Below are 23,616 nucleotides of genomic sequence, written 5' to 3'. Positions count from 1 at the left end.
GTTATTAAATGACCCCTAAGAGGATATAATGAGCTTTACGCCAAGGCCCAGTCATGACAATCAGACGTCTACACAAACAAAGGAAAAAACCCATCCGGAAAAGATAATTGAGCCACCACCACTACATCTTCTTCTCAGCATTTTCTTTTAATATTTTAAGGGCATCTCACCCCGAGTAGGAAGCCACAATAAATAAACTCGCTGCTCCCTTGTGGGTATTAGGAAATGCTAGGCTTACATTTTTATAAGCTTTCCCCTTTAGAGAAACTGTTTTCCCCATCAAATATTAAAGATGACCTGAGCTGTAAATGAAACACTTTTTTTTCCCTCTTTCAAAAATGCCCAGGGTCCAAACTTTCACTTTATAAAAATCTAAGAAAAAAAAAATGCTAAAGGCTTTTGAACCAGCTGGAGCCTGGCTGTTCTTTATGGACCCTGTCATTCTGGAAGCAATGAATGTGTCAGGGTTTTAGAGTCTACAAAGTGTATCATGAAAGTCACATCTCAGTGCTAAACTCATGATGAGCCATATGCATTAAGCCTATTTTTTTTGCAAATTAAAATGTATTTGTATGACAAAATACACCCCTTTGGTATTTCCAAGTAAGTTAATTAATTGACCCTGTGTAGAAAAATGGTGCCATGCCATGAGCGAAGTTCTGTTTCCATACGGTTTCTTATTCCATTTGAAATGCTAATTAATTGATGATAAACCTTTACCTAAAGCACAAACCCAAAGCTCACGTTGACTTTCTTTGGCTACTATTTCAAGGTATCGATTGTTTAATTAAAATTGAGACACATTCAGGTACATTCATATGTTGCTTATCTCTCCTCTAGCTGACATTGATGACATGCACATATGCTACGTTCTTCGAAATGGAGACAATGCCACCAGTGACACCTTCCATTTCTTCGTTGAAGACAACGGTAAGAGTTTTTTCAAATAATATTTAGTCATCTTGGCTGAGATTGGGGATTAAAGACTAGACTGGTGTCTTTTTCTTGTCCTCTCACATTGGGGTGTGATGCTTAACTCCATACATGTTGATATATGGGTTTGATATTTCTTAAACAGTACTTTTTAGCTCAGCCTAAGCAAGATATTCCAATGGACAGAGAGAACTATCTCAAAAGTCACTTTAACTAAGCTGGTAAAGGTAACAAAAGACAGAAAAAAGCTGTAGATCAGTGACTCGGGTTTGCTAAACATAAACCAGTATGACTTCTGAAGCAGATTCAGACATTTATGGAGATTGTTTTGCTGAAGGCAGGTCACCAGAATAGATGCAAGCTCCAGGACTAGAGACAATAAATCAAAAAATCAACATGTTTTCACTGAAATTATGTTTTGTTTGATTTGCTTTCTCTAGTCTGAGCTAAACACTATCTATCTGGGTCTTTATTCACGTCATTGGAATTGTTGTTGTTGAATGCATTTTTCTAAATGAAGATAAAAACGAAAATACACTTTATATTATAGTAATTCAAATCCTACATTTTGACCTCCAATTCTGGGTTGCGGGGACTAAGGAGAGGAGCAACACCAAACTGCATAAAGAATATATAAGGAAGTGATTCTATACAAAAGGGCCACCTTGTTAATGGTGTTGTGTTTAGGTGGACTGTGCACATTCTTTTTCACTTTTATAGTTTACAGTATATTATGTTATGCTTTAAACCACTTCGGCGAGTAAAGCTCTGGAACCGGAGACGATTTTGGGTGAGCAAGACTTCTATTAGTTTTTTTTTCTATTGGAGCATTTAGAGCAGAACTCATGAAGTATTGCTGGGTGCCAAACATGCTTTATCTCATTGACTCTGTGGAGTGGGAAAATTGTGTAAATCCTTACAGAGACCTTTAAATCTTTCCAAAGAGGGAGAATTTAAGGCTTTTAAAAGTTACAAATGTTCATGAAAATGGATGTTTAAAATGTCAGGAATTAAATTTTCTAATGGCTTATTGGACAATTGTGGGTTTTTGGACCCCTAAATGTTTTTTCTTGTTAGCAGAAGAACTTTTTGTTTTGAAGAAGTTGATGGAAAATAAGGGTTTTTGGGTCTCCTGAAATGGTATGTGATACATAAGCTTTAAAAGTTCCTTTTGTGAAACAAAAAGAATATTCTATAAGGGTTCAGGAGTCTGTAGAATTTCCTTTACAATGTTTCTGCTGATCTGCTTTTATGTGCAAACAGATGTTTTTGGCAGGAGATATCTCAAGGTAAATCTCCAATGCAGAACTAAAGAAACAATGTTGGAAAATGTATGTTAATTTTCTAATTTGTTTTTGATGATCTGGTGTGTTTGGCAGGAAAATTGTTCAAATGGAATTTTTTTTTTATCTTGAGATTAAAAGGGAAAATGTCATTGCAAGTATTTTATTTTTAAATGTAATTTAATTTTAATTAAACTCCTCACTATACTATAAACTATTCCCCTAGTAGAATCATATAATTTTCTCATGTTGAGCATGCTTGGAAATATTTTTAACCTTTAACTTTGTTATAATATAGTGCTTGAGTGATTTCTTTACTTTAAGTTTAGTAGTAAGTCCTGCTATCATTGGACATGAACACAAAGTATATTTCTTAGTTTTTCTTTTCTTTCCTAGCCTTTCGAGTTGCAGTGAGCATATTATGATCTCTCACCAATAGAACCAATAGGCAAATCATCTGGCAGTAGCTGGGATTGGAAATCCAGCTAATGGATGTGCTTTCAATGCCAGAGAGATTGGCATTTAACTCAGTTGTTTTGAAAAGCATTTTCTGCAAAGACTGTTTTTGTGAATCTATTTCAGCCCCTTTTGCCAATTTCTTTATGCATATGCATGTATTTACTTCCTAACTGTCACAAAAGGCTTTGTGCATTTGCAGAATTTGGCACAACAGTAAACCTGGCACAAGAACAACAAGTTTGTTGTGGGTTTTTTATATCTTTTCTTTTGTCTGAACTGGCTCATAACACTTATTCTAAAAATTCTTTTTGTGCCTTTTTATTATTAATATCCATACTGTCAAAACCAAAGTTTCTTCTTAATGAACTAGTTTCCTGATCTAAAAGGAGGCATGTAAGGACAATTTATTATTATTATTTTTTTTTTTTTACAAAAGTTTTAAATAACAAGGCTTTTTAAAAAAAAAATGAGGAGAAAAAAAATCCAAAACCTGTCAAGTTGTTTTAAAGCCCTCTTTAATGGTAAGCGTCTTCCTTTAACAGAGAGGATCACATCTGCACTAGTCATGTGGATTAGGCCTGATAGGATCAAGAGGATTAGCACACAGCAGGACCCTAAAGAATATGTTTAGCACTCGCTTACTGATGAGTCTCAATGTCTTTCCTCTGAGAGAGTCAAACTTGTGAACGGGACTAAAGTGGTGACCCCCACCTGCACCCGTTTGTGCGTTGAGTGAAAAGGCATTTCGGAGAGGCCCAAACATGCAAACCACCCTGGGTGTGACCCCGTGTGGGGTCGACCCGTGCATACCTGGGCTACTTATCACTCATCTTTATAGGTGGGCCATGCTGAAGCTTACTCCATGCTTTACTGCTCTCCAATGAACTCAAATGATCAGCCTAATTTGTTGAACGGGTGGCCAAAGTTTCAGCGATTAATGGTGGCCAAAGTAATCTTTAGTCATCTTTACACACTATTACTAGTTTTATATGACTGTTAAACAATTTCTACATCCACTCTCCCGGGAAGATGCCCCACGAGATTCTGCAGTGTGGTTGTAGAGATTTGTGATGAGGCCCCGGGGTGTGGTTAGCATTCCGATTCATCCAAAGGTGTTCAATAGGATTGAGGTCAAAGCTCTATAGCGGGTCACCCAAAATCTTCCACTCCAACCCATTTAAAAACCATATTTACCTGGAGCTGGCTTTGTTCAAAGAGAAATTTCACTATGAGAAATTGCTCATGGTAGATTATATAGGTTTCCCCTAACCTCTTATGTCACGTTTAGTATTTTCATATCATTATTTTTAATGAAAATAACGAATCATTCTCTTTGTTTGAAGACCAGTCCTGTATTTGTAGGAAAGAGCTGTTGTATTTTTATTCATTCATTTATTTTCTTACTTTCTTGTCCTCTTTGGCTCAGTCAGTAGGACGTTAGAAATTAATGGAATGAGAATTTATTGCTGTGAAAATGAAAGATTACCCCAATTAGGAGAATTTATAGGAACAAATATATTATAGGGCCACTGTTGGACCACTGACTGGAGGCTGTAGCTTGCCATTGCTTGCAATTCATTATTTTAAATTTGTAAGCAACTTTGTTTTAATAACCTACATACCGGTAGGCCTCAGGGAGTTCAAATGACGTAGCTTGTGTGTTTTGCAGCGTGCTAATTACTTCCTTCAGATTTTTTTTTAGGCAGTGTTAGAAAGACTGGTTTAATGGTACCTAAGAACAGCCGTGTTCTGTTATTTTCTTGCTGCCAAAAACCCTTGTGCTGTGGACTATGAGAGTTGTACCACTCAAGAACAGGAGGGAGTGGGGAAGACTGAGGGATGGAGGGGTATTGTGAATGTGACTTGGCTCCGTAGCCCACCGCAGCATTGTTCAGTTACTGTTGTTAAAAAAGCTTGGTAAATACTGCTATTTTATTTATTTATTTATTTAATGCGTGCTTTGGAAACCACCTCCAAGTGGCTCTAAAGAAAAAAAGTGAAAGTGGTTATACTAAAAGCAATTGCTGATATTTCATCGAGTCTTTTTATTGTGTGCAATTTCTTTGTGTTTAAGTGTTTGTGTGAGTTTGTGTATTCACATGAATATTCAGTATATACAGGTGTTTAGCAAATTGGCTATACTGAACCTCAGTGATTGTCTATTTTAAGCATTCTCACTACTGACTGTTGATGAACATGTGTGTGTGTGTGTGTGTGTGTATGTGTGTGTGTATATATATATATATATATATATATATATATATATATATATATATATATATATATATATATATATAAATGGCTATTAAAATCCTTTAGGTGCACTATATGGACTGTAAGCTCTGCATGTGTTTTGTGAACATCTCTTTCTACATTTAGCCCCGTTTTCTGTCGTTATAAGCTCCACTGTTCTGGAAAAGCTGTTTCACTACATTTTGCAGTGTGCTTGTGGAGATTTGTGAGATTCAGTCAGCCAAAAGAGATGTTAGTAAAGTCAGGTACTGATGTAGGTCAGCTTTCCAGTTCATCATAAAAGGGTTCAGTAAGGTTGAGACCAGAACTCTATAGCTCCTGCATATCTTCATGGAGCTGGCTGTGGGCACAGTGGCATTGTAATGCCGAAAGAGTTTTGGGTCTCCTAGTTCAAGTGAGGTGGAAATTTACAATTGTAATCCTCCATTTCTGAGGTAAAAGTTTGGCTGGAAAAGTCAGGTGTCGATATACTTTTGTCCATATGGTGTATGTACAGTATAATAGTGATCCACATATTTGATTTGGCACATGTTTTATTCTGGATGCCCTTCCTAATGCAATCATTACCCATTTATCCGGGCTTGGGACCAGTACTAAGAGTGCACTGGCTTGTGCAAACCTAATGGCTGGGTTATGTATTGTATGATAGTAATGGATATAAACATAATGATGTAGCTATTAGTTTGTATGTTTCTAGTATTCAAGAGGGCTCTATAGCTACCCATTTAGAATCCATGGATTTGTGCTTTGTGCAGAGGGGCATTGTCCAGTGTCATGGAGCTAGTTTTCTGAATTGAAAATGTAAAGCTAGCACATCCAAAGGTATAATATGCAATTGTGTTCCTCCAACACTGAGGTATCAGTTTATTGGAAGAACCACATATGGTGGGAAAAGGCGAATGTTCCAATACCTTTGAATAGGTAGTGAAAGTGGTTAACCACAAAGTGATCATTTTCACCATCTAACTTTTAATCAGTAACACTCAACTTCAAGAAGCATGGATGTAACTAATGCGATCTGTGGTTTTGTTTAACTCTCCTTAACGCAGAAACGTGCAAATGTAAATTAAAACGCCTTAATGTGTTTATGTGCATTATTCTTTAATTTTTCTGAATAAATACGCTTTATACTGAGGAATAAAAAAAAATGCAGAAATTAAATAAATGAGAAGACTTTATCGTTGCTAATAAATTTCTATGTTTATTCTAAGAAATTTAAGTATATTATTACTTCTATTTTCCAATACTTTTTTTGGTACTTTTTCAACTTGGTCCCAAACCCCACTCCAACCCCTCGGTGCTCAAATTTCGTAGTTAACTATTGGAAGATTTTTTTATAGATATTACAAGTATAAATGTATAGGTGTAAAACAATATATATCAAAAGCAGAATTTGTGGTGTACAGTTATCATCTCCCAGCCCCAGGGTCTTGTTTAATCCTGTGCTTTAAGCCTCTTAGGAGTTTCTTGTGTTCTGCTCACGTGCCTGTGGGTTTCTTCCAGGTTCTCCGGATTCCTCACGCCTCCGAAAACATGCCAGTTGACTGATTGGTGAACCTAACTTGCCCTTAGGTGTGAATGAATGTGTTTAAACCCATAAAGAAATTGAAGTTGTCTCTCGCAGAGAACTTGCAAAGTTAACACATTGTTCTGTAATAGATGTGAGTGCACTAAATCTGGCTTATCAAATATAGTTTAAACCCGATCAGGCGTCAAATTTGTCTTTTGAAATTACTTGTCAAAGTGAACTGAACATGATGATAATCGTATTAATGTGTAACAGAATGCTAGATTATATGAGGAATTTCCTTCAGCGGTAGAACAACAATCAAAGTAAATAATCACATCTGTGTGCTCGAGGAAGTAAGGGTCTGTTTTTCTTGCCTAAGTAGTTTCTTTACGTTTTTCATTGCCACCATTTGTAGTTGGCCCATGCATTGTTGTTTCACATCATCGTACAACAATTTCCTAGTGGTGCACTATAAAACGAATTAAATAAATAATAAAAATATTTGGAAAAAGTTTAAAGGGCTGATTTGGTTGTGCTGGTTAAACAAAAATCAATGGAAAAGATTAAAGAACAAATTATGGTTAATATGCTTTTACACCAAAAAAAAAATTCAGGTAGTCCTCAAGTGTTTGATTTACTATTTTTCGATCTTACGTTGACAACTCTGTGAATGTCCTTGAGCGGCCCGGACTTGAGTGAACTGAAAACGGCCGTGCACCGACGCTCCCCATCCAACCTGCTGGAGCTTGAGAGGTTCTGTAAAGAAGAATGGGAGAAGCTGCACAGAAATAGCTTGTAGCGTCAAACTCATAAAGACTTGAGGCTGTCATTGGTGCCAAAGGTGCTTTAACAAAGTATTGAGCAAAGGCTTTGAGCTTACGTACATTTTTTTTAATATATATTTCAAAAAACTTTTTTTCACTTGGGGTATTTGTAGAATTTAGAGGAAAATAATGAATTAAATCTATTTTGGAATAAGGCTGTAACATACCAAAATGAGGAAAAAAGTGATGCGCTGTGAATACTTTCTGGATGCATTGTATATGATGTACTGTATTCTTTAACGATTCTATGTTCATTTATCAACAAATTACAGTATACTACCCCATACTGTTTACATTCTTTAAGATTCCTGGGTCGGCTAGGCCATGTCTCGACTTGGGATATTTTAAAGTCACGATGAGATTTGTTACCAAAGACACCAGTCATAAGTTGGGGACTACCTGTAGATAATTTGCGTATACAGCATTTGGCAGACACCTATTTCCATAGTGACTTAGAATTCTCATTCATACAGCTGAGCAGTTGAGGGTTCAGGGCCTTGCACAAGGGCCCAGCAATGGCAGCTTAATAATAAATTGAGAGTTTAGTGAACTGCTACTTGAGTTCTGTATGCACTGTGTATTACACAAACTATATCTGGACAAAAGTATTGCGACACCTCACCTTTCCTATGTGGTTCTTTCTGAAACTTTTCCACATAAGTTGGAGGTACATAATTGTACAGGATGTCTTTGGTTTTGGTAGCATTACATTTTCCTTTACATTTGAACTTTGGAAACCAAACTTGTTCCAGAATGGCAATGCCCCTGTGCACAAAGCTGTTCCATGAAGATATACTTTATGTAGGTTGCTGTGGAAGATCCTGATTGGCCTGCTATAGAGCACCCTTAGGATGAATGTGAATGCTGGCTGCAACAGAGGTCTTTTCACCTCACCTACACCAATACATTAGTTTACTAATGCCTTTGCTGCTGAATGAATCTCGCACGAATCTCCGCATTCACACTCCAAAATCTGGTGGAACTTCTCCCCAGAAGAGTCGAGTTTATTATAACAGCAAATGGAAATTACACACGGAGTCGGATGTTTAAAAAGCACATGAATATTATGGTCAGGTGTTCACAAACTTGACCATTGTAATCTCACACTGGGATTTTAATCGTAAAAAATAGTCATCTGATAGTAGTAGTTGTAGCAGTTATGTTCTGCCCTCCGAAGGCTACTGTACTGCAACTGTCTGTAAAAGAGAAGTTGCACAATGGAGATTGAACAATGACCTAATAGAAGAGTTGCGCACAGTCAGCAAGAATCCTGACAGCAGTGTTGTATGAGTGGCTGGCTAGGGAAGGAAGGATCTCGAGATTAAACGTTTGAGCCCAAGAAGTTTATCGTTTACTTAAACCAAGACTTGAATGCATTTTAAATGGTAGACATTTGTTTTGCAGCAGAGCTCCCTAGCAGCCGGAACGAGTACAGACTAGCTAGCAGGTACAAGTGGAGGGTAAACAGACCAGAGGGCTTCCTGAGATGTCAGCGCCTCTCCATCACACTGCAAACAAATCTGAGTAAATGTATGGGAGAGAAAAGGCAAACATATCAGACTCGAAGCTCTTTATAAGCACTAACGCAGACACAATGTGCCATGCTGCCATTATCTATTATAATTCACAATTTATTTATTTTTATACAAAACATTTTGTGAACAATTATCAGGATTGTGTTGTGTGCGGCATCCAGGCTACAAGTCCCAGTGAATGAGCTGTTGCTATAGAAACGATAATATACTATTAAAAGGAGTGCATTCATATAATCCTGTTGTATGAACTATGGTCAGATCTACGGTTAGAGATGCAGGAAAATGAATCAATATTAATCTTTGAGAAAAGAATTCCACAGCTCTGATGTAAGACCTGAATAAAACACACTTGTTACCTGAACATACTCGTGAATTCTGAACGCAATTAATGGTGAAACTTAATATCTATATTTCATGATATATACTGTTGAGTAAAGGCTCTTGAAAGTGGTAATATGTATTGGTTGGATTTAATTCAAGAATGTTAGACATTATAAACACTACTCATATATGTAAAATAAAACATTTAACATTAAAACGATTTGAAAAGGCATTATCAGAATACAAAGGAAAAGTTGACTAAGTTTCATAAGTAATATGATTCCTTCTTTTTAACATTTATTGAGCATCCGTGTTTTTTGAACGTCCACATCCAATTTAGTCCCCATTTGCTCTTAAACCCCCACTCTTCTGCTGCAAGGATGTTAGTAAAGTCAGGTACTGATGTAGCGTGAGGAGAACTGGGTGCAGTCAGCATTCCAATTCATCCCAAAGGTGTTTATAGTAGTCAGTTTGGAGCTTTAGAAAGCATATCTTCATGGAGCTGATTATGAAATTGAGCGATAAAGTCGTTTTCACAGGTTTCGGTCTACTAGTTGAAGCGAAGGGAGAATTGAATGCTAACGCATCCATAGACAATCCTATACAATAGTGTGTGGCTGGGAAAAGTCAGGTGTCCCAATGCTTTACTCCATATAGAGTATGATAGCATATATAGCGTATAGAGTATAACAGCGTATCATTTTTACTGCTGAATTTGCAATCTGTGAAAACTAGACCTTTTTAGTGCATTTAATTACCATATTACATCAATATACAAATATAAAATCATAAATAAAAATATAAAAAACAATAAAAGGTTTGTGGGGGGTGAAAGTGCACTGTACGGTGTTTACTTTGTTTAAATAATCCCAAACTTTGGAAACTCGCTGTTGTGTTCTTTGGCCTGATTTTTTTCCTCACCTCACTGTTTTCTCTCCACGCCTCCATTTTTCATTCTGTAGCATCTTCTGTGTTTACCTGATTTATTAAAAAACGCAAAATTCGAACATGCGCAACTATAAGTTTATATATTTGTGTATATTTGTGTACCCTCAAAACGGGGCTGGAAACATGTGTATGCCATGTGTTTATAAATGAGACCGCAGGTCGGTCCAGAGTTTAGCCGATGGTGCGTCAGTAATAATAGTCCGTGGGAAACATAGTGCTCTGTGTGTAGTTAAATGGACTTTTTTAAAATTCAAATGATTTGTTACTCAAGGTATCGTTTCAGCCCTAATATAGTGCATTTCTTTGCTAATATAAAGTATTGTGAGACAATTTTTCCAATATTCCCAATTCAGTGCGTAATTTTCAATTTTAGATTTCATTGACACGCCTTGTAGGATCTATGCTAAATTGTAAATTGTTTAATAGAAATTTACACTATTTTGTTAATAAAAATGAAATGCTTCCCCATAATTTTTTTTGGCAAAGGCGTGGTTAGAAATAAGTGATATTTTAATTAGTATTGGGAATATGATATAATCAATGTTCAGTTAAATTAAATTCATTTTTACTTTATTAATAAGTTTGTCCCTGATGAGCGAGCTGGTGGCGACTGTGTTAGTAGTAGCAATTAATTTTCCCCTTTTCGACAAAAAAAAATATATTTTGGTAACTAATATATTTGAATAAGATGAAGGAAATTCCTTGTGAAATGACAAGGAAATCCAAATTGTTTTTTTATATATAAAAACACTCACACACACACACACACTCTGTTCATGAAGATATCTTAAACTAAAAATGAGCAAAACTGGTGCCGCTGATTCAGAACGTGTCTTCAAAATGTGTATGTATGCACTTTCAATGGCAAGTGAATGGCATCTGTTTCTTCTGCTGCTTCCCTTTTATTTATTTCCTTTATTTTTCCAACTCGTTTGAAAGCGAAAGCAGCATGCCGGGCCTTGAAACCTGCCAAAGAAGTGGGATTATCTAAAGAACGGAAGATGACAGATTGTAATCTTGGATGTCTTGGTGCATCACTTGTAAGACCTCTCAGTGTTGAAGGCTTGCGTAAATTCAATAAGCTAGCTCCTTTCTTTTAATTCTCCATCTTGCCTGTGGTCAGGTCCTGCTCTTGGACTCAAAGAAGGGTCTCGGAGGGTCGTATTTTTTTGTGTGTGTATTCCTGGTGGAAGCTGGAGCCTGCAGCGCTCTCTTGACATGTTTGTCTAGTGAAGCGTCTGTGCCCTGAGAGCACAGCTTACCTGAGTACACACAAGTCATGGCACCGAGTGTTTGTTGTTTCGCAGTGCTTGGAGGCACGGTCTGTCTCCACGTCTTAATCCACTCTGGAGACGTCCTTACTGACAGATTCCATTCCCCCCCTCTCATCCTTTGCTTTGTTTTCCATTCCTGCTGTCATGCTTTGTCTTTCTTTCTTTCTTGCTCTGTCTTCCTTTTGTCTGCTTCTGTACCTGCCTCAGCCTTCTGGCTCTCATTGCTGGGATGGCTTCCAACTTCCAATTCTGCTGATCACACTAAAATCAATTTGGGTCCACGGTTTTAATTAAGACACGCTTTCTTTTTCTATTAAATATACTTCACAGGGCAGTTTTTTATTTCTCTTCCTCGTTTTGTACCCAGCTCTCATGCTGACATGTAATCAGACACATGACTTTTTCAAAAGCTCTGCTTTTTTCCTGTCACTACCTTTCTCATGTCCAAAGTGCAGTGCGTTATTATTGCACAGGGAAACAGGAGCTGCTCAGGTCAATGTGAAGTGCACTTGGTCTTTAAAACACCGTTTTTCAAACCGGCAGAGACTGAGATAAAGCTTCTCTTAGCCTCGTCCCTGAGAGGAGAGCTCTCACATGCTATTATAGCTAAGGGCTGTTAATGACTGAATCTTCTGAACTTATCCAATTGGAAAGGGTTGTGTTCCTACGTGGTGTGTGAGATGGTTGATAATGAGACGCCGCTTTTTCCTTTCCTGTATCAATACTGTTTTTAATTAATTTTTTTTAAATAATTTTATATTTTTTATTGAATCACTGTTTAGTTAAATTATTTCAAACAGAAATATATGAAGATGGTACATATATTTATCCCTGCATTGTGCTTAGAGTAAGTGTAAAGTATATTCAATTACATTTTTATTTTATTGAGCACTTTTTTTTACAATGAATATTGTCTCAAAGCAGCTTTACAGTGATGGTAATAACAAAACTATTTTTTAGGTTTAGTGGCTATAAGTTTGTTTCTTATTATAATAAGTTTGTCCCTGTGAGTGAGCCAGTGGCGACTGTGGCAAGAAAAAGCTGAGCTGGCATGAGGAAGAAACCTTGAAAGGAACCAGACTCAAAAGGGAACCAATCATCTGTGTGGCACCAAATGTCCATTCATTGCAGTTCCATCATTATTGAGGTGTTCTGTGATGCAGTGGTGTAAAACATTGTAATTACTTTAAAACGTTTACACGAATATTTGCTCTTCATGCTCTATGTTGAGTTTGGTTTCACTAATAATGAACATTTGCATAAAGCAGCAATATTTGTCCATGTGCATGTTGATTGGAGTATAAAAAACTTGATGTATTCATTTAAGGTAGATTTAGAACAGATAAAAACGTGTGATTAAGATGCTATTAATTACAAGTTAACACTCATGACAATCATGTGATTGTCTTTTCTTAATCTTTTTTAATTTTTGACAGCCCTGATAAAAAAAAATGTCTGTCTGTCTGTCTGTCTGTCTGTCTGGATAGATAGATAGATAGATAGATAGATAGATAGATAGATAGATAGATAGATAGATAGATAGATAGATAGATAGATAGATAGATAGATAGATACTAGATGCACGTATGTGTGTTAAAAAGCCAAGTCATAATTTTAATTCTAGAACATTAAACACTTGCTGAAGCAAACATGAGCTTCAAGCTCTTTAAATGTTTCATAAACTTTTACAAAACGATTCCTGATTCAAACGTTTTTTCATCGTAAACTTTTCTGACATTCGCCAAATCCAGCACTTGATCTACAAACTTAATTTTGGGAGTCAAAAGCAATCTGTCTCAGGCACTCAGAAGTGTAAGTGTGTATCACATAAACCTTCAGTGTGAGTCACACCAGCTGCTTTCTTTTCTAGCCCATTGAGCAGATGTGCAGAGATCAGCGTTTTTTTTTTTTTTTTGCCTCTTTTCTGTTTGCATCCTGTTATTTTTCAAACTACTACCTGTGGCTCGGCTAAATGGGATTCTGAGCACGCTCACATCCACTTCTGATCCCCCTGTCTGTGTTAAAGCTGGGATAATTACAGTTTAGCCCCAAATCTTGGCTGTTGTTGAGCCGTGCGGGTTTCGTCGCAGGCAGACGTGAGCCATGGAAGGAAGGAAGCGTGTCCATCAGCACCTTTCCATCTAAAACGCTCACAATAAAACATTAAGGTGCCTAGGTGGTGATGCTGAAATCACCGGATTCCCATAAAACACCTGCATGGATTATAGTGTGTTTGCAGGTACCAGCTGTTGCCTTCATGGGCCTCACTTTTGTTTGTTGGAAGTGTGCATGGCAATACGGCAACAATCTGTGTTTACTGTCATTTAGATTCCTGACTGAATAAAAGAGCTCGGCTGGCTGTGGCCCCACAACCCCCAAATTATTATTATTATTATTATCAGAATCAGAGCTTTATTTCGAAGTATTTTAGAACTTATAAGGAATTTGATTTGGTGACAGAAGATGCCAGTTGTACAATTATTTATAAAAAATATTAATAAATAAAAATAAAGAAGTGGTATTCTGCGACAGCATCTTGTCTTTCTTTCTTTCTTTCTTTCTTTCTTTCTTTCTTTCTTTCTTTCTTTCTTTCTTTCTTTCTTTTTTTAGCTCTTATATATTATATTTTAGCTCTTTTTTTAGCAATCATACTTTTATTTTTATTTAATATATATATCTTGCTTTTTGATATTTTAGCTTAAGCGCTTAAGGGATGATGGTATTCACATATAATAGATAAATAATTCTGAAAATGTATTATTTAATTTCAATTAATAAATAAATGAATACTTTTTATTTGTTAATATTTATCAAATGATGATGGATATATGAATATACTGTATATGTGTGTATATGTATATATATATATATAAGAGAGAGAGAGAGAGAGAGAGAGAGAGAGAGAGAGAGAGAGAGAGAGAGAGAGATTGATTTTTTAAAAATATAATATTTATTGAAAATTAACAATGGATTTGTGGAAAATGTAAATAAAAAACACCAAAGAATTAAGAATTCTAAGTACTATTGAGAATGTAATTATTTTAGAATAAATTCAGGTTTTTAATTAATAAAAACACACATTAAACACCTCGTGAATACACTCATGAATAAAGTTTGGAGATTAAATATTCTTTTTAAATGGATGACAATAAAGGAGGTGGTGAATCAAAAACTCCTTTGTTCATTACAAAGCCAATTTTACAATCGTTCATCATACCTTGTTCTGTTGTCACTTTGAACACAATTTTTTGGTTTTTGCAGCCTCATTTCTCATGCCATGATTTTGCACAGAGGCCTTGTCCTGAGTGTTCAGAGATTCAGAACCAACACAATGGAGACGAGAAAAGAGTGAAAAGAAATGACCCATGCAAAAGAAATACTGTGTAGGAAGGCTGAAAAATGTGTGCGTGCGCGTGTGTTTAATGAAAAGATATTAGAGTTCAATTAAACTCATGCTAACCACCAGAGCTTACATATAGCATTTATATCTTCTGTGATTTGGAAAGTAGCCTGTAAGCAGTTTAAGTCGAGCACCATTTAATAATGTATCAGCTTCTTCTGCAACTCATCCATTCTGCTCGGCTCAAACTGGGGCATTTAGCCATAAACATTATTAACCCAGCTTTAGTGTGGGGAATAAACCATGTCGCATTGGTGTAGACATTGAAGGAGGGTAGGGGTTGGCAGTAGAGATTGGCATTAGAGGTTCAGTGTAGGTAGGGACTGGATGCAGATAGAGGTAGGTGGAGATTGCAGGTAGATGGAGATAAATGGAGGCTGGAAACTGAAATGAGATTGCATGCTTGTAACATGCTTGTGTCTACTAAAAGAGAAACTTGTAGGCTTTTCAGACTTGAGCTAATTAACCCTGTCAGTTTAAACCCCTTAAAACAAGTGCACCAAAGATTAAAGTTACCATGTTTCACACTGTAGATTCTAAACCCTGGTCTAATGTTCTTATTTGCATATCTGTGTTGCCAACAACCACGATTGGATAATTGCAGCCCGTGACCGCTTGTCTCACAGTTTACAGATCAGTGAAGAAATACATTGCTGTGGTGTTATATTTTACACCTCTTTTTTTTGGTTGACCTGCACATTTAGTGATCTGCACTGTAGCTACTGCTAAATGTTAAAGTAACTTCTTTAAATACTGTCATTTCTGTCTTCTTTCGTTCTGAGCAGACTTTTCTGTCCAATAAAAATGTCCTTTTTGCTCCGATTTGACACATTTATTTATTTTTTGCCACCTATCACCCCAAAAAACTGCAACTACTTCTTAAACATTGCAGGTCTCATATTACAGGAGGTGATTTACTGTATACAGTTTTAGAAATACTACAATGTTCACTGGGTTTCAGTTGCTAAGCCTGTTGCTGTTGCTGCATTGTTACACACTGTACATCTTGGGCTGTTTATAATATGCTAATCCATTGTTAGCATATTATAAACAGCTGTTTATGCTAATCTGCAGGCTCTCTATATTCTAAAACAAATTGAGAATTATCAAAATTAAGGGATATACTATATGCTTGCATGCGCATATATATATATATATATATATATATATATATATATATATATATATATATATATATATATATATATATAGTACAGACCAAAAGTTTGGACACACCTTCTCATTCAAAGAGTTTTCTTTATTTTCATGACTATGAAAATTGTAGAGTCACACTGAAGGCATCAAAACTATGAATTAACACGTGGAATTATATATGGAATTATATACATAACAAAAAAGTGTGAAACAACTGAAAATATGTCATATTGTAGGTTCTTCAAAGTAGCCACCTTTTGCTTTGATTACTGCTTTGCACACTCTTGGCATTCTCTTGATGCCTACTTTGAAGAACCTACAATATGACATATTTTCAGTTCACTTTTTTGTTATGTATATAATTCCATATATAATTCCACATGTGTTAATTCATAGTTTTGATGCCTTCAGTGTGACTCTACAATTTTCATAGTCATGAAAATAAAGAAAACTCTTTGAATGAGCAGGTGTGTCCAAACTTTTGGTCTGTACTGTATATATAATATATATAAACTTTTGGTCTGTACTATATATATATATATATATATATATATATATATATATATATATATATATATATATATATATATATATATATATATATATATATATTTATATATAATTAGTTGTATTAATTGTTTAATGATCATTATTTTCAGACAGACTGCTTAAAAAAAAAGACCGGTGTGGGTGCAGATTTCCATTCCATACCAGATTCTACCTGTTTAGATCTTCATTTTCAATATCATATGTGGCGCTTGTTTGGTTCAAATGAAAACCTGCACCCACACCGGTCCTTTGTGAGAAAGATTGGACACCCCTGGTTTAGAAGATTAGAGTCCTCTTCCTGACATTGTTTTTGGAAAGTAGTAGCTCAGTGGTTAAGAGGTTGGATTTTTGATTAGAATGTTTTGAGTGTAAATCCCAGCACCACCAAGCTGCCACTTCTCAGCAAGGTCTTTACCTCTCAAGCACTCGGTTGAATAAATGAGATAATTGTACGTGGATCTGGATACATGTGTCTGACAAATGCTGTACAAATGGACCATCACACAGTATAAGTTTATCAGATTTGTTATTGCAACCAAACGGCAGATATTAAACACGTAAAAGCAAAAGGAATGCGATCTTTTCTTTATTCCTTGGTACAAGTTTTTTTTAAACGTTTTATTAACGTATTTTATTTTATCAGGCAAAATCACAAATTTTGTCATGTAGAACATCATATATTGCCTATAGTTCCTTTATATTTCATGTAGTGAATAGAAAGTGCAGTGTATGGGCAAAAGTTTGTGGACGCTTTACTCATATGATTCATATGTGCTTTTTTCTTTCATCCCATTCCACATGTAGTCCCCATTTGCTGTTCTAATAACCTACAATTTTCGGGGAAGATGATTTTCAAGATGTATAGTATATTTTCTAATTCAGACCAATTGTGTTGGTGGAGATTTTTAGATGGATCCTGTCCCGACATAAGATAAAATAGGGAAAAGAAATCTCCAAAATGTAAAATCTGGTTCCAGAATGCAATCTAATTAGTTATGATGTTCATTCTGTCCATTTTGAATGAAAACAAATACAAATGTATTTTGTTGTAATGCAAATAAATGTTCTAATGCTATTTTAAACTTTGCTTTAATTCAAAGGAGGTCATTTAATAACGGATTTTGTTGTTGTTGGTGATAAAGGGATCAAAAGAGGGGAAATTAATGTTATGAATTATTCATTGCTATCACAAAAGTGCACAAAAATGTTAGCAATTTTGTTTATTTAAAAATGCTCATTTCCGAGATAAAAGGTTCAAGACATGCGTTTGTGGTTGTTGTTATAGAAGCTTTGCAGCCTTGTAATTTAAGAAAGCCTGCGACTTTATCTGAAATATTTTTGCATACCATCCCTCTTGCAACCAGCCAGGTTGTGGAGTCAGATGTAAAAGACAGAGAGAGAAAAAGGGATCACTCGTTCAGGCTTTTATAACAGCTTCTCGGGTTTTGGCCCCCTGGTTAGGCGTCAGTGCTGGGAAACATTCTGCAGACGGCGGTGAAACCCACGTCTGGACTTGTTGTGCTGCAGTATTGTGTGTGTGTGTGTGTGTGTGTGTGTGTGTGTGTGTGTGTGTGTGTGTGTGTGTGTGTGTGCGTGCCATCATCGTTTTCCCCCGGGATGGGTTTTCACTCTGGGAGGAGCGTTTGCATGCGCTCACATTCCATTCTATCAAAGATTGAAGTAGAGCTGTTATTACCTGGGCCAGTCTTTCCATGTCAGTGACCTTATCGCCTGCAGACATCTGCTCTAAAATCACGCCAGAAACACTGAAAGACCCACCTGTTTACACAATAGACTAGATTAATGATTAATGAATAGATTTAATGGCTAATAACTGAGTTATCAATAAGATTTTAAGCAGATAGAATACTGTAGCTACTTTGATAGATAGATAGGATACTCTGGATAGAGAGATAGTTAGATGGATGGATGGAGTGGTGGTGGTAGCTTAGTGGTTAATGCATTTAAGTTTTAATCTGACGAGTTCTCTCTCTCTCTCTCTCTCTCTCTCTCTCTCTCTTATCTACAGTCTTTCTATCTCTCTCTAACTGCAGTCTTCTTTCTATCTCTCTCTCTCTCTCTCTCTCTCTCTCTCTCTCCTATCTGCAGTCTTCTTTCTATCTCTCTCTCTTATTTGCAGTCTTCGTTCTCTCTCTCTCTCTCTCTCTCTCTCTCTCTCTCTCTCTCTCTCTCTCTCTCTTATCTACAGTCTTCTTTCTATCTCTCTCCTAACTGCAGTCTTCTTTCTCTCTCTCTCTCTCTCTCTCTCTCTCTCTCTCTCTCTCTCTTATCTGCAGTCTTCTTTCTATCTCTCTCTATCTGCAGTCTCTCTCTCTCTTTCTCTCTCTCTCTCTCTCTCTCTCTTGTTTGCAGTCTTCTTTCTATCTCTCTCTTATCTACAGTTTTCTCTCTCTCTATCTACAGTCTTCTTTCTATCTCTTATCTACAGTCTTCTTTCTATCTCTCTCTTATCTACAGTCTTCTTTCTATCTCTCTCTTACCTACAGTCTTCTTTCTATCTCTCTCTTATCTACAGTCTTCTTTCTATCTCTCTCTTTAATCTAGTCTTCTTTCTCTCTCTCTCTCTATCTGCAGTCTTCTTTCTATCTCTCTCTCTCTCTCTCTCTCTCTCTCTCTCTCTCTCTCTCTTGTTTGCAGTCTTCTTTCTATCTCTCTCTATCTACAGTTTTCTCTCTCTCTCTCTTATCTAGTCTTCTTTCTATCTCTCTTATCTACAGTCTTCTTTCTATCTCTCTTATCTACAGTCTTCTTTCTCTCTCTCTTTACCTACAGTCTTCTTTCTATCTCTCTCTTTACCTACAGTCTTCTTTCTATCTCTCTTTATCTAGTCTTCTTTCTATCTCTCTCTCTTATCTACAGTCTTCTTTCTATCTCTCTCTCTTTAATCTAGTCTTCTTTCTACCTCTCTCTCTTTCTCTCTCTCTCTATCTGCAGTCTTCTTTCTATCTCTCTAATTTATTGTCCATCAGTGAAAAGTTTACATCAACAAAGATGAAACTATAATAAATAGACATTTGGTGTCGCCAGATGATGGGTTCCTTTTTGCATCTGGTTCCACTTCCACTTCTTCCTCATAATATTTCCTGATAATAGCTGCATTTTGCTTTCAAATTAGCAAAACGGTTAATATTTTTTTGGATAGAATTAGTAGGTTTTCGAAATGTGCTTCTATTCAGGCTAAATGCACTAATATAAATCTAATTTTGTAAATTAAATGAAGTATAGTTAACTATTTATATAAAAAGGTTATAAAGTCAGTTGTTTTTGTTGTTGTTGTTTATTTTAAGTTTAAAAAAAAAACAATTCTCCAAATATTGACCCATTATTCTCGAAATGTGACTTTTTTCATGAAAACTTGGATATAACAACTTTGATTATAATTTGAATGTAAATATAAAAACATTACTAAAATAAATAGAATGAATCTTTGTGAGATTAAATAGTGACTGGAAAAAAAATTCAATGAAGTTACACTAGAAAATCTTTTGTTTTTCTATTCTTTTCCCAAGATAAAGTCTGGAATACTACTGTACTTTTTATTTAGACTAATTATAGATTTCACAACTTTGTAAATGTAATGTCAAATGGATTCACCCTCAACAATGTTGTAATGCAACACCTAATAACTATCTGCTCATAACTCAGAGTTCACTGCCAAAACTCAGTCTTGAAGGAGTCTGATCCATTTCCTAACCCGTGGGATCGCCATTGTGTTCCTCCTCCTGCTGCCGAGGCAGTGCTGACAGCAGGTCCTGAGCTGGTGCTTTATGGGTTCTCGTGTGCCTTGACTGCTGTTTTCACTTGTTCCTCTGATTGTTTTTATGCCACGCACATGAAAAGGCTAATATCCATAAAAAGTCGCTATAAAAAAAATATACAATACGTAAATATAATGCGAAAATCGAACGTACTGTAAAACGTTTAAATGAATATTAGAAACTTCTGTGGGTGTTGTGAAGCTCGTAATATTTAAAGCTGCTTTCTCAGTTGGTTTTTACTACACTGATAAAATGTGGGAGTGAGAATCGACCTTTCTAATTGCACAATCCGGACAAAAGTTTGCGGACACCTGTGCATAGGATTTGTATCTGATTTTCTAGCATCCCATTCCACACTTAGTCCACATTTGCTGTTATAATAACCTCCACCCTTCTTGGAAGATGTTTGTGTGATTGTGTATAGATTTGTGTGAGATTCAGCCACAAGGATGACCGTAATGTCAGATACTAATAATGTTGTTGAGGTGAGGAGTCCTGGGGTGCAGTCACTGTTCCAATTCATCCCAAAGGAGTTCAACAGGGTTGAAGCCAGAGCTCTATAGTTGGAGATCTTTGATTAAAATCTATGTAAAGCATATCTTCATGGAGCTGGCTTTAGAAATTAAATTTGATATATTGGAGCAGTTATTGTGCAGCTTGTAAAGGAGTACAGATTTTCTGTCCCCTGAAAAGAACTCACCATACAGATATACATATATATAAGCTTTACTGTGTATTAGGTAATGATTTATGAAAAGGAACTGCAATTTGTACATTGCTTTTTTTCTAGGATTTCATGATCTTAAACACTTATTCATTCATGTTCTATAAAAATATAATATAAAATATAACCCCCCCCCATGCTTTTGAACACACAATGTGTCTTTAACTGATAGATTTAAAAGAAAAATGCAAAACCATGTACCTCATAATCAATCTGTATAAATCTAGCATATTCTTCAAAGAAAGCTTGTCAGAAACTGGGCATCTGGTTAAGACTAGGGTTTGTATATCATGATTAGGATTCTGTGGGATGCAATAAAATAGAATGGGTGGGAGTTTTTTACTTGCAAGATGTAAGCAAACCCCCATGGCATTTTTCAGGACAAGGAAAGACAATGTTAATGAACGTAAGGCACTATATAATGTGTATACCGAGTCTTTAGTAACTCCCTGGTCAGGGCTATAATGGTCTATCTAGTTTGTAGAAATCTTGGGAAAGAGGTCCAAATTAATCCCAGACTGCACGCTGCACGGAGAGCGCTATATTATATAAATAATAATTAATAAATATATTATATACATTATATATAAATATATAGTTAGTAATATAATTATTATTGTATTATTTAGTACATTTTCATGATTCAGCACTTTTTTTGTAATAAAGTTCAGTAACGCTTTACATGCCGTTATTTTTATGTATTTGTTTAATTATTTAAATTTATTTTAAATCCAGTATTTGGCTTCTAGTGTACATTTTAGCTACATTAATGCCATTATAGATTTATGCAAAAATGATTTCTATTTATAAATTGCACAGGTTAAGGTTAACTCAAGGGTCCAGCAATGGCAGATTGGCAGTGCTTGAATCTGAACTCATGACCTTGTAATGTGTATTCAATGTCCTAATCACGGAAATGCCACTGAGCTTCCCAATCTGTAATTGGGGTTTATCACGAACTGGAGTGATGTAGCTGAGGTTGAGGAACTGCGATTTTGTATTAAAAAAAAAAAAAAGAGCATTTAACAGAATCAGTGTCATTGCATTACACTTTATTTATATATTAATCTAAATTTTGGATAAGACAAGTGTGGTGAATCTAAAAAAAATTTAACCCACCCCTTCATTTGCTTTAATTATTTGCTCTCGATACACACAATGTATGTGTGATGCGAATGTGCAGTCATGAATGAATCGTACCCACTGTGTTGATTTCGCCACGTGAAAACGTTCAACTTTCTGAAATGTAAAACTGAGGAAAGTTTAAATTGATTACTTGAGCAACATCTTATTATTTGTTGAATTTTTCAGATTATTTTCCGTTCATTACAAATTCAAAGTGGATGCAGAGCCTATGAGTTTGAAACACCTCCTCCAAGGAAGGGACGTTTTGTTCTGTGGTAGTTTGTTCCTAATATTTTATTCAACAAGGATATAATGTATGGATGTGTTTTGTGCAGGTTCGCTCCGTATCCAGCAGTCCTTACTTCCCTTTGCAATATTTGAACTGCACTATTCGCTGCTTGTACTAATATTATTCCGAATGCAAAGGTAATTATTATTTCTTTCTCCCCCTTTCACAGGGCAGCTTGTGTTGTGTTACAGGTTTAACACACAAATAAATTAAAATATGCCACACTGGATATTTGGATATATTTGTTTTATCCAAACGATAGTAAATCAAATGCCGATTTAATATTTGTTTTTGTTTTATGATTTTATACATCCACACAAACGCACATACACGCCGTTTCTTTGTACACTTTTTATTACTCATGAAAGACACGTGTGTGATGTGTAGCTTTTTTTAAGTAGAAATTCCAGAAGACTATCTACTGTTGATGGTTCACCTCCCACTGGATCTAACCTGTGAGAGCCCCTACCATACTTTTTTTTTTTTTAATCAGGACGTGAGAATTCTTTTGGTGATGAAATGAAAGGGAGGAACGAGACTTATCTGGAGCATGGAACAAGGGAGAGGATGAAAGATAGACACTGCTGTGCCTCACAGTGGCAAAGAGCAGCCTTCTATAGCCAGACCTCACTGTTCAGCCTCTATCAGAACCAATACTCTTCTTCTGTGTTTTACTTACAATTCAGCGGATACATAATTAGTGTGATGGATCCCTAAGATCCTTTATTTGATGAGGAAGTAGCTAGAAGAGCATAGAAGATACAATGTTTGATGCTTATGTTTAATTAGAATAGTTTGGGGGTTTTCATGGTGTGATTCCATGACTTTCTTTTTAATCAGTTCTAAACACTAATAGAAAGTAAAAAACTTATGCTTGACAAAAATTGTTAACCTATCTAGGGTAACAATATCAATGTAAACCACCTTTCTTTTATTGTAAATAAAAAAAAATTAATTTATATATATATATATATATATATATATATATATATATATATCGCATAAAAGTTAGTGTAAGTAATCAATTTAAAAAGATTGTGCATTCGGATAAAGTTGGAATTTTGAAAACATGGTTTTATATGTATGATTATTAGTAGATGAGCTTTACTTTTATTTTTTAGAAAGTGACCAATAATTTGTGGCCAATGTTCGATATGTAGATCGATTTCTCCTCATTCTCTCAGCACCACTGCTGAATATGACTTAACACAACACTACGGAGAGTGAGGCTTGTCCTGAGAGTCACATAGAATAC

The 23,616-nt window shown here is 35.7% G+C and overlaps 1 protein-coding gene across 1 annotated transcript in view; it reads left to right on the top strand.

Annotated features, from left to right (window-relative positions):
• Positions 1 to 23,616, top strand: part of frem2b (FRAS1 related extracellular matrix 2b) — a 135,098-nt gene that overhangs the window by 6,931 nt on the left and 104,551 nt on the right. The window contains 1 exon segment of the mRNA XM_046862953.1: positions 841 to 930. Within this exon segment, the coding sequence (XP_046718909.1) occupies positions 841 to 930 (90 nt within the window).

This window comes from Silurus meridionalis, chromosome 12, assembly GCF_014805685.1.
Source record: "Silurus meridionalis isolate SWU-2019-XX chromosome 12, ASM1480568v1, whole genome shotgun sequence".
NCBI lineage: Eukaryota > Metazoa > Chordata > Actinopteri > Siluriformes > Siluridae > Silurus > Silurus meridionalis.
The sequence above is the reverse complement of the archived record's forward strand: the minus strand, read 5'-3'. Positions and strand labels throughout refer to the sequence as shown.